The sequence below is a fragment of the Pseudophryne corroboree genome, chromosome 6 (genome assembly GCF_028390025.1).
Source record: "Pseudophryne corroboree isolate aPseCor3 chromosome 6, aPseCor3.hap2, whole genome shotgun sequence".
In the NCBI taxonomy this organism is placed as follows: domain Eukaryota; kingdom Metazoa; phylum Chordata; class Amphibia; order Anura; family Myobatrachidae; genus Pseudophryne; species Pseudophryne corroboree.
In genome coordinates, this window is record NC_086449.1 from 791,951,899 (window position 1) to 791,964,916 (window position 13,018).

At 50.5% G+C, this 13,018-nt stretch overlaps 1 protein-coding gene across 1 annotated transcript in view; it reads right to left on the bottom strand.

The window, feature by feature from the left end:
- The window catches only part of DIAPH1 (diaphanous related formin 1), a 323,613-nt gene that overhangs the window by 228,691 nt on the left and 81,904 nt on the right, over positions 1–13,018 (bottom strand). The window contains 4 exon segments of the mRNA XM_063928853.1: positions 495–634; positions 1,721–1,784; positions 11,057–11,134; positions 11,881–12,011. Of these exon segments, the coding sequence (XP_063784923.1) occupies positions 495–634; positions 1,721–1,784; positions 11,057–11,134; positions 11,881–12,011 (413 nt within the window).

Genomic DNA, 13,018 nt, shown 5'->3' on the forward strand with positions numbered 1-13,018 from the left:
TGGTCCTTCATTTACACTGGGTTTCAAAGAGAACTAACATGGAAAAACTGCTTGCGTTGATTGTATAAGGATCACAATTGAAATACAGACATTCAGTCAACCAATTATCAAAGTAACAGCATAACCCCTTCTGAAGAAGTGAGCAGTGCACCCACGAAACGCGTAACATCTTTATAACATGCAAAATCAAGTGTTTGTACTCTATCGTTCTAAATGGACACATATAAGACCAACTGTAGACATTTTATGAACTTTCAATAAATATATATTGGACTAGCTGATACATGGTAAAATCTGCGCCAAGAGACGTCTGTTCTTCTTCGCACACACGGAGAGAGGTTTCTGGATCAATCTCTTCCACTTATCATCAGCAAATATTTCCAGAATAAAAGAGCAAAGTTCCTACAGTGGAGGTGCGCTGATTTCTATCCCCCATATTGACATGAAACCGTAATATTTACTAATTACACAAAACAAGCAATAAATAAACTTACATGTCCTCAGGCTGCGGAAGTATGCACAGGGCAGAGAGCAATTTCAAAGCATCAATCATCATGGCTGGGACGGAGGGCTCCATGGCTCTTGCCAAAAGCAGAATTCCATCATCTGTGTCCAACATGGTTTTTATTCCAAACTAGAAACAGACATGACAAACGGTTATGTGTGCTTAGACTAGATGCTTTCATTAAAGATGCGCTAAAGTTGACCACTAAGTAAATCTGTTGAAGCTGCTCCCTACCCTATTGGGAGCCTCAGATGCAGCCCCATGCAGGGTTTCCCCAGTGGTAAGTCCAAGTATTCTTACAGAGTTGGGCAAAAAGCAAGGAGGTGGGAGTGTAAGCAAGGGGGCCAATATATGGCTTGTGATTGGCTGGCACGGCCACACCTCCCTCCAAATCCAGAAAGTAGCTTAGTAAGGCTGATTACATAAGTGTGTAATGGTTAGCATTACTGCCTCACAGCACTGAGGTCATGGGTTAGATTCCCACCATGGGGTGTATTCAATAGATGTTGGATCCTTTCCGACAGAAAGGATCCGACATCTCAGTATTCAATGAGCAGACAAATCCGACAGGATTTGGCCGTCCCCGACAATGCAGACCTGACTTTTTTGAAAGTCGGATTGACACTGTTGGAAACGGGGCTAAAACCTGTTGGATTTGGCTGCGTTTTTCCGACAAAACACGTGGATTAAGCCACCGTTCCACGTGCCGACTTGTTGGGCAGGATTGAATAGGTCTGAATAGTTTCCATCCTAAAAAGTTGGAAACTGTCGTCTTTCCGACAAGACGGCAGTTTCTGACTGCAATTGAATACCCCCCCATGGCTCTTTCTGTGTGGAGTTTGTATATTCTCCCAGTGCTTGTGTGGGTTTCTTCTGGGTACTTCGGTTTCCTCCCTCACTCCAAAAATATACTGATAGGTTAATTGGCTCCCAACAAAATTAAGCCTAGCGTGAATGTGTGTGTCTGTGTGTACATGTGGTAGAGGATATAGATTGTAAGCTCCACTGGGGCAGGGACTGATGTGAATGGCCAAATATTCTCTGTAAAGCGCTGCAGAATATGTGTGCGCTATATAAATAACTGGTAATAATAATAATAATAATAATAATAAATGGTATTGCAGCTTTATCATCATTAGGGGGAATCTCCTGTACAGCTGCCATTTAGTAGGTGGTTAGTGCATTATAAAATAAACCTACACTGTATTCACTTACATTATTGTTCATAAAAGCCTTTAGACATCGGATGATTTCATGTTCACTCTTAGAGTCACGCGGCCTATGACAGAGGAAATAAAGAAGAATGAATTGTTGCGGGTTTCAGGAAGCACAAAATATATAGCGTTTTAAATAAACGTGCGGCACCTGAAAACGTTCATTTAAAAAAAAAAAAAGTTTAATTTCAATTTGGTGAATTCTCATTTACTCTATAAACATGACGACATAAAAATATGATTTAAGGTACCAAAAGATATAATGTAAAGAAGTTACAATAAGTAGGGCATCACGTTCTGTATTCGCCTGAGCGCAGAATACGGACAGGACCACGGACGCAGCAGCCTCATCTCTACAAGTATGATAAAATTGCACACCGATTATTTTTATCTGCTCTTAATTTTCTGTGGCTGGATAAAGCTACGGGGAAAAAAATTCTGCAAATAGTCTCCTCCTATACTCAGCCGACATCCCCCTCCCCGTACTGACTGTGTGCAGATATCCCCCTCCCGTACTGACTGTGTGCAGATATCCCCCTCCCCGTACTGACTGTGTGCAGATATCCCCCTCCCCGCACTGACTGTGTGCAGATATCCCCCTCCCCGTACTGACTGTGTGCAGATATCCCCCTCCCCGTACGGACTGTGCAGATATCCCCCTCCCCATACTGACTGTGTGCAGATATCCCCCTCCCCGTACTGACTGTGTGCAGATATCCCCCTCCCCGTACTGACTGTGCAGATATCCCCCTCCCCGTACTGACTGTGCAGATATCCCCCTCCCCGTACTGACTGTGCAGATATCCCCCTCCCCATACTGACTGTGTGCAGATATCCCCCTCCCCATACTGACTGTGTGCAGATATCCCCCTCCCCGTACTGACTGTGTGCAGATATCCCCCTCCCCATACTGACTGTGTGCAGATATCTCCCTCCTCGTACTGACTGTGCAAATATCCCCCTCCCCGCACTGACTGTGCAGATATCCCCCTCCCCATACTGACTGTGCAGATATCCCCCTCCCCGTACTGACACTGTGCAGATATCCCCCTCCCCGTACTGACAGTGCAGTTATCCCCCTCCCTGCACTGACTGTGCAGATATCCCCCTCCCCATACTGACTGTGCAGATATCCCCCTCCCCGTACTGACTGTGCAGATATCGCCCTCCCCGTACTGACTGTGTGCAGATATCCCCCTCCCCGTACTGACTGTGTGCAGATATCCCCCTCCTCGTACTGACTGTGCGCAGATATCTCCCTCCCCGTACTGACTGTGCAGATATCCCCCTCCCCGTACTGACTGTGCAGATATCCCCCTCCTCGTACTGACTGTGTGCAGATATCCCCCTCCTCGTACTGACTGTGTGCAGATATCCCCCTCCTCGTACTGTGTGCAGATATCCCCCTCCTCGTACTGTGTGCAGATATCCCCCTCCTCGTACTGTGTGCAGATATCCCTCTCCTCGTACTGACTGTGTGCAGATATCTCCCTCCTCGTACTGACTGTGCAGATATCCCCCTCCCCATACTGACTGTGTGCAGATATCCCCCTCCCCGTACTGACTGTGTGCAGATATCCCCCTCCCCGTACTGACTGTGTGCAGATATCCCCCTCCCCGTACTGACTGTGTGCAGATATCCCCCTCCCCGTACTGACTGTGTGCAGATATCCCCCTCCCCGTACTGACTGTGTGTAGATATCCCCCTCCCCGTACTGACTGTGTGCAGATATCCCCCTCCCCGTACTGACTGTGCAGATATCCCCCTCCTCGTACTGACTGTGCAGATATCCCCCTCCTCGTACTGACTGTGTGCAGATATCTCCTTCCTCGTACTGACTGTGTGCAGATATCCCCCTCCTCGTACTGACTGTGCAGTTATCCCCCTCCTCGTACTGACTGTGTGCAGATATCCCCCTCCTCGTACTGTGTGCAGATATCCCCCTCCTCGTACTTACTGTGTGCAGATATCTCCCTCCTCGTACTGACTGTGTGCAGGTATCCCCCTCCCCGCACTGACTGTGCAGATATCTCCCTCCTCGTACTGACTGTGTGCAGATATCCTCCTCCCCGTACTGACTGTGTGCAGAAATCTCCCTCCTCGTACTGACTGTGTGCAGATATCCCCCTCCCCGTACTGACTGTGTGCAGATATCTCCCTACTCGTACTGACTGTGTGCAGATATCTCCCTCCTCGTACTGACTGTGTGCAGATATCTCCCTCCTCGTACTGACTGTGTGCAGATATCCCCCTCCCCGTACTGACTGTGCAGATATCCCCCTCCCCATACTGACTGTGTGCAGATATCCCCCTCCCCGTACTGACTGTGTGCAGATATCCCCCTCCCCGTACTGACTGTGCAGATATCCCCCTCCCCGTACTGACTGTGCAGATATCCCCCTCCCCGTACTGACTGTGCAGATATCCCCCTCCCCATACTGACTGTGTGCAGATATCCCCCTCCCCATACTGACTGTGTGCAGATATCCCCCTCCCCGTACTGACTGTGTGCAGATATCCCCCTCCCCATACTGACTGTGTGCAGATATCTCCCTCCTCGTACTGACTGTGCAAATATCCCCCTCCCCGCACTGACTGTGCAGATATCCCCCTCCCCATACTGACTGTGCAGATATCCCCCTCCCCGTACTGACACTGTGCAGATATCCCCCTCCCCGTACTGACAGTGCAGTTATCCCCCTCCCTGCACTGACTGTGCAGATATCCCCCTCCCCATACTGACTGTGCAGATATCCCCCTCCCCGTACTGACTGTGCAGATATCGCCCTCCCCGTACTGACTGTGTGCAGATATCCCCCTCCCCGTACTGACTGTGTGCAGATATCCCCCTCCTCGTACTGACTGTGCGCAGATATCTCCCTCCCCGTACTGACTGTGCAGATATCCCCCTCCCCGTACTGACTGTGCAGATATCCCCCTCCTCGTACTGACTGTGTGCAGATATCCCCCTCCTCGTACTGTGTGCAGATATCCCCCTCCTCGTACTGTGTGCAGATATCCCTCTCCTCGTACTGACTGTGTGCAGATATCTCCCTCCTCGTACTGACTGTGCAGATATCCCCCTCCCCATACTGACTGTGTGCAGATATCCCCCTCCCCGTACTGACTGTGTGCAGATATCCCCCTCCCCGTACTGACTGTGTGCAGATATCCCCCTCCCCGTACTGACTGTGTGCAGATATCCCCCTCCCCGTACTGACTGTGTGCAGATATCCCCCTCCCCGTACTGACTGTGTGTAGATATCCCCCTCCCCGTACTGACTGTGTGCAGATATCCCCCTCCCCGTACTGACTGTGCAGATATCCCCCTCCTCGTACTGACTGTGCAGATATCCCCCTCCTCGTACTGACTGTGCAGATATCCCCCTCCTCGTACTGACTGTGTGCAGATATCTCCTTCCTCGTACTGACTGTGTGCAGATATCCCCCTCCTCGTACTGACTGTGCAGTTATCCCCCTCCTCGTACTGACTGTGTGCAGATATCCCCCTCCTCGTACTGTGTGCAGATATCCCCCTCCTCGTACTTACTGTGTGCAGATATCTCCCTCCTCGTACTGACTGTGTGCAGGTATCCCCCTCCCCGCACTGACTGTGCAGATATCTCCCTCCTCGTACTGACTGTGTGCAGATATCCTCCTCCCCGTACTGACTGTGTGCAGAAATCTCCCTCCTCGTACTGACTGTGTGCAGATATCCCCCTCCCCGTACTGACTGTGTGCAGATATCTCCCTACTCGTACTGACTGTGTGCAGATATCTCCCTCCTCGTACTGACTGTGTGCAGATATCTCCCTCCTCGTACTGACTGTGTGCAGATATCCCCCTCCCCGTACTGACTGTGCAGATATCCCCCTCCCCATACTGACTGTGTGCAGATATCCCCCTCCCCGTACTGACTGTGTGCAGATATCCCCCTCCCCGTACTGACTGTGCAGATATCCCCCTCCCCGCACTGACTGTGCAGATATCGCCCTCCCCATACTGACTGTGTGCAGATATCCCCCTCCCCGTACTGACTGTGTGCAGATATCCCCCTCCTCGTACTGACTGTGTGCAGATATCTCCCTCCCCGTACTGACTGTGCAGATATCCCCCTCCCCGTACTGACTGTGCAGATATCCCCCTCCTCGTACTGACTGTGCAGATATCCCCCTCCTCGTACTGACTGTGTGCAGATATCCCCCTCCTCGTACTGACTGTGTGCAGATATCCCCCTCCTCGTACTGACTGTGTGCAGATATCCCCCTCCTCGTACTGACTGTGTGCAGATATCTCCCTCCCCGTACTGACTGTGTGCAGATATCCCCCTCTCCGCACTGACTGTGTGCAGATATCCCCCTCCCCGTACTGACTGTGCAGTTATCCCCCTCCCCGCACTGACTGTGTGCAGATTTCTCCCTCCTCGTACTGACTGTGCAAATATCCCCCTCCCCGCACTGACTGTGCAGATATCCCCCTCCCCATACTGACTGTGCAGATATCCCCCTCCCCGTACTGACTGTGTGCAGATATCCCCCTCCCCGTACTGACTGTGCAGATATCCCCCTCCCCGCACTGACTGTGCAGATATCGCCCTCCCCATACTGACTGTGTGCAGATATCCCCCTCCCCGTACTGACTGTGTGCAGATATCCCCCTCCTCGTACTGACTGTGTGCAGATATCTCCCTCCCCGTACTGACTGTGCAGATATCCCCCTCCCCGTACTGACTGTGCAGATATCCCCCTCCTCGTACTGACTGTGCAGATATCCCCCTCCTCGTACTGACTGTGTGCAGATATCCCCCTCCTCGTACTGACTGTGTGCAGATATCCCCCTCCTCGTACTGACTGTGTGCAGATATCCCCCTCCTCGTACTGACTGTGTGCAGATATCCCCCTCCTCGTACTGTGTGCAGATATCCCTCTCCCCGTACTGACTGTGTGCAGATATCTCCCTCCTCGTACTGACTGTGCAGATATCCCCCTCCCCATACTGACTGTGTGCAGATATCCCCCTCCCCGTACTGACTGTGTGCAGATATCTCCCGCCTCGTACTGACTGTGTGCAGATATCCCCCTCCTCGTACTGACTGTGTGCAGATATCCCCCTCCTCGTACTGACTGTGTGCAGATATCTCCCTCCCCGTACTGACTGTGTGCAGATATCCCCCTCTCCGCACTGACTGTGTGCAGATATCCCCCTCCCCGTACTGACTGTGCAGTTATCCCCCTCCCCGCACTGACTGTGTGCAGATTTCTCCCTCCCCGCACTGAATGTGCAGATATCCCCCTCCCCGTACTGACTGTGCAGATATCCCCCTCCTCGTACTGACTGTGCAGATATCCCCCTCCTCGTACTGACTGTGTGCAGATATCTCCTTCCTCGTACTGACTGTGTGCAGATATCCCCCTCCTCGTACTGACTGTGCAGTTATCCCCCTCCTCGTACTGACTGTGTGCAGATATCCCCCTCCTCGTACTGTGTGCAGATATCCCCCTCCTCGTACTTACTGTGTGCAGATATCTCCCTCCTCGTACTGACTGTGTGCAGGTATCCCCCTCCCCGCACTGACTGTGCAGATATCTCCCTCCTCGTACTGACTGTGTGCAGATATCCTCCTCCCCGTACTGACTGTGTGCAGAAATCTCCCTCCTCGTACTGACTGTGTGCAGATATCCCCCTCCCCGTACTGACTGTGTGCAGATATCTCCCTACTCGTACTGACTGTGTGCAGATATCTCCCTCCTCGTACTGACTGTGTGCAGATATCTCCCTCCTCGTACTGACTGTGTGCAGATATCCCCCTCCCCGTACTGACTGTGCAGATATCCCCCTCCCCATACTGACTGTGTGCAGATATCCCCCTCCCCGTACTGACTGTGTGCAGATATCCCCATCCCCGTACTGACTGTGCAGATATCCCCCTCCCCGTACTGACTGTGCAGATATCCCCCTCCCCATACCGACTGTGTGCAGATATCCCCCTCCCCGTACTGACTGTGTGCAGATATCCCCCTCCCCGTACTGACTGTGTGCAGATATCTCCCTCCTCGTACTGACTGTGCAAATATCCCCCTCCCCGCACTGACTGTGCAGATATCCCCCTCCCCATACTGACTGTGCAGATATCCCCCTCCCCGTACTGACTGTGTGCAGATATCCCCCTCCCCGTACTGACTGTGCAGATATCCCCCTCCCCGCACTGACTGTGCAGATATCGCCCTCCCCATACTGACTGTGTGCAGATATCCCCCTCCCCGTACTGACTGTGTGCAGATATCCCCCTCCTCGTACTGACTGTGTGCAGATATCTCCCTCCCCGTACTGACTGTGCAGATATCCCCCTCCCCGTACTGACTGTGCAGATATCCCCCTCCTCGTACTGACTGTGCAGATATCCCCCTCCTCGTACTGACTGTGTGCAGATATCCCCCTCCTCGTACTGACTGTGCAGATATCCCCCTCCTCGTACTGACTGTGTGCAGATATCCCCCTCCTCGTACTGACTGTGTGCAGATATCCCCCTCCTCGTACTGTGTGCAGATATCCCTCTCCCCGTACTGACTGTGTGCAGATATCTCCCTCCTCGTACTGACTGTGCAGATATCCCCCTCCCCATACTGACTGTGTGCAGATATCCCCCTCCCCGTACTGACTGTGTGCAGATATCTCCCTCCTCGTACTGACTGTGTGCAGATATCCCCCTCCTCGTACTGACTGTGTGCAGATATCTCCCTCCTCGTACTGACTGTGTGCAGATATCTCCCTCCTCGTACTGACTGTGTGCAGATATCTCCCTCCTCGTACTGACTGTGTGCAGATATCCCCCTCCTCGTACTGACTGTGTGCAGATATCTCCCTCCCCGTACTGACTGTGTGCAGATATCCCCCTCTCCGCACTGACTGTGTGCAGATATCCCCCTCCCCGTACTGACTGTGCAGTTATCCCCCTCCCCGCACTGACTGTGTGCAGATTTCTCCCTCCCCGCACTGACTGTGCAGATATCCCCCTCCCCGCACTGACTGTGCAGATATCCCCCTCCCCGTACTGACTGTGCAGATATCCCCCTCCCCGTACTGACTGTGCAGATATCCCCTTCCCAGTAATGACTGTGCAGATATCCCCCTCCCCGTACTGACTGTGCACAGTCATTACTGGGAAGGGGATATCTGCACAGTCATTACTGGGAAGGGGATATCTGCAGATATCCCCCTCCTCGTACTGACTGTGTGCAGATATCCCCCTCCCCGTACTGACTGTGTGCAGATATCCCCCTCCCCGTACTGACTGTGTGCAGATATCCCCCTCCCCGTACTGACTGTGTGCAGATATCCCCCTCCCCGTACTGACTGTGCAGATATCCCCCTCCTCGTACTGACTGTGTGCAGATATCCCCCTCCTCGTACTGACTGTGTGCAGATATCTCCCTCCTCGTACTGACTGTGTGCAGATATCCCCCTCCTCGTACTGACTGTGCAGATATCCCCCTCCTCGTACTGACTGTGTGCAGATATCCCCCTCCTCGTACTGTGTGCAGATATCCCTCTCCTCGTACTGACTGTGTGCAGATATCTCCCTCCTCGTACTGACTGTGTGCAGGTATCCCCCTCCCCGCACTGACTGTGCAGATATCCCCCTCCTCGTACTGACTGTGCAGATATCCCCCTCCCCATACTGACTGTGTGCAGATATCCCCCTCCCCGTACTGACTGTGTGCAGATATCCCCCTCCCCGTACTGACTGTGTGCAGATATCCCCCTCCCCGTACTGACTGTGTGCAGATATCCCCCTCCCCGTACTGACTGTGCAGATATCCCCCTCCCCATACTGACTGTGTGCAGATATCCCCCTCCCCGTACTGACTGTGCAGATATCCCCCTCCTCGTACTGACTGTGTGCAGATATCCCCCTCCTCGTACTGACTGTGTGCAGATATCCCCCTCCTCGTACTGACTGTGCAGATATCCCCCTCCTCGTACTGACTGTGTGCAGATATCCCTCTCCTCGTACTGACTGTGTGCAGATATCTCCCTCCTCGTACTGACTGTGTGCAGGTATCCCCCTCCCCGCACTGACTGTGCAGATATCTCCCTCCTCGTACTGACTGTGTGCAGATATCCTCCTCCCCGTACTGACTGTGTGCAGATATCCCTCTCCTCGTACTGACTGTGCAGATATCCCCCTCCCCGCACTGACTGTGCAGATATCCCCCTCCCCGCACTGACTGTGCAGATATCCCCCTCCCCGCACTGACTGTGTGCAGATATCCCCCTCCCCGTACTGACTGTGTGCAGATATCCCCCTCCCCGCACTGACTGTGCAGATATCCCCCTCCCCGCACTGACTGTGCAGATATCCTCCTCCCCGTACTGACTGTGCAAATATCCCCCTCCCCATTCTGACTGTGAAGATATCCCCTTCCCAGTAATGACTGTGCAGATATCCCCCTCCCCGTACTGACTGTGTGCAGATATCCCCTTCCCAGTAATGACTGTGCAGATATCCCCCTCCCCGTACTGACTGTGCAGATATCCCCCTCCCCGTACTGACTGTGCCATAGCTCACACACCAGGAGCACTCACACCATCTATACAGAGCGTTACTGCATATGACAGGTTGGATTGTAATACTGAGCTGCCAGCGTTAGTTAGCCGTGGCACCTATTGGGCGCAGTGGAGAAAGAACAACATATCTTCACTACCAAGGGGATCTGCTTATAACTAGCATGAGGGGAGAGAGGGGTAGATGTGGATGTGGTCAATAGTGGACAACCCCTTTAAATATAAACACAAATTGTACATGCTTTTGAGACTTTACAGTTAAGGGCCCTACACACTTGGCGATTTGGCCGATTTTGACGACCAACGATTTTTCATCAATAATTTTTTTACATACACACTGAAAGACTTTTCTGGCCAATTTGGACAATATGACATTACATCGATATCGTCCAAATTGGCTTGCATGAACAAACGATGATCAACCAACGATGAACGACTGTGGGGATGCGCATCGTTAATCGCTGATGCATCCACACTGAACGATATATCGTTCATTTTTGAACGATATCGTTCATATCGTCCATCAATATCGCCAAGTGTGTAGGGCCCTTAAGTGTTTGTAATAGAGAATAGTAACTTTCCTCAAAAGGACCACTGGTATGCGTGATGCCACACTTACTGATGAGGTCACTTTGACGATTGGTGGGCAGGCTCATATATCGGCCAATTTATGCCAAGAACCTCCGATATGATGTATAATTAAATTTATTATAATTCTAATGGTTGTATGGTGCACCTGCTCTCTTGTTCCTATATTGTAGCCACACTTACGCTGACTGATCATCTTGCAGTCTTCGCAGGATCTCCAGGAGGCAGGACAGACCTTCTGCACCAAAATTCTGCACCCAACTAGAAAACAGAACAGAAGTACAGAAGCTTCAGGGTAATTCTGGTCTGTAAGAGAACTAAGGCAGCTGTTCTCAGCCTTATTTCAAGCTATCATCCATAAACAAGTACGCATGATGGGTAGAGGTGGGGGCTTTGGTGAAGCACAATGGCTAGAAAAAAAAGGCGTGTGTGGGTTGTTCTCTAGACGAAAAAGAAAACTTTGTGAAACTATAACATATAAAAAGAACCTTTAAAACATCTACATAGATCCTTGTTTTATAGTTACCAAAATTCTCACAGCATTATTTTTGGGATTGCTTATGTAAGTTGTGCCTCTGGGGGGGTGTTCTGAAAAAAGTGGTCCGCTTTAAGGAACAAACCTTTTAGAATATTTTATGCACTGTTAAAGGCACACATACATGCTGCAATGCCAATGGCCAGTGCAGACCTACCTTGGCAGCAACTCATTGTATTTAAAGGCTTAAAAAGTGACTGGCCACACCAGAACCCATCTACGTGGTGTTGAATGGGAGTAGAATAAAATATGTTAGAATGACCTCCTTGACCCGAGCACGTACAGTGTCATCCACTGCACCTACTGTGTCTCATAGGAACGGACATTCTAGTCAAAAACATGGGCATCCAGACCGGCCCAATTTGGGCAAGTGTGTGATCCAAAGTTGACCATAGAACCAACTCTGCTCATGGATGGGCAATCGTTAAGACCATGAACGGTGTAGAATAAAATAAATACATATATTACTTACCTGACCGGATTGTTATTGAGAGACACCCTCAGGGACTCTAAACAGGACAGTAGGTTGGAGTCGCCCAAACCGGACTTTAGATCCTGGATGTACATTTGTGCCGACCTCGTACTCTCCTTTTTGTTCATTCCCTATATTCAATTTAAAAAATAGAAAATTCTTACATTCCATACTGATATACACAGATAGTGCTGGTTTGGTTGCCAGGGTCAGATTTACATTCAGGTTGCCCCTAGAGAAGGCAAGGACAATGAACTAGTGTATTAAAGACCTATTTCAAAGTGGATCGTAAATGTCAGTTATGGATTTTTTTTGGTCAATTTTTGTTTCATTGCGGAATGTGCATCTTTTCCTAATGTGTGTTCTGCCAGGGTTCTCCGCCACAAAATGCACCTAACAAGTCCACCTAAAAGACGCCTGTTCGGAGGGGCGTGACTTGTGGACACTATTGCAAGTTTCAAACTGATGATGGGGGCCATCTCTGATTCGCCAAATAAGTTTAAGACACACCCAATTATGCAAATGTAGTATAAAAATGTTGAGGAAACAAAATGCATGTCTGTCCCTGGACACACTTGCGCTTATTTGCAAACTGCATCCAACACTGAATAATATCCTAATTGTATAAAATTATATTTGAAGAGACCCAAAGAACGTGGCAGAATGTACCAGCTGTCACGGCTTACAGGCCATACCTTGGTGGACAGATGGACCACAAATTACGGAAAGAGCGTAGCAGTAACAACCCACGGCGAGTCCCTTGTATGGCTAACAATTTCCGTTTTTGGATTTTTGGGGGCTCATCTGATCTTCAAGAGAACTGGCATGTGTCGGTGGGGACCAAGTAAACAAACAAAGATGAAACAAACAGTAGGAGGGTAATTGTCCTCCAGTTCCCCAATAGGACCTATCAATTTACCCTTTGGGTTACGAATACACACTGTCCGGGGGCATATAATTATACACTCAAACCTAGGAATCACCAAGTAGCAAGTGGCCATACTGGGCCATTAATAAAAGCTTTGAAAATACAATAAATGCAGAGATTTAACTTGTAGAAGTTGTCACCTACAGAGAAAGGACCGCTCATAAGAATGAACCTAACAACCTCTGCATGTATTTGGGACAAGTAGCACTG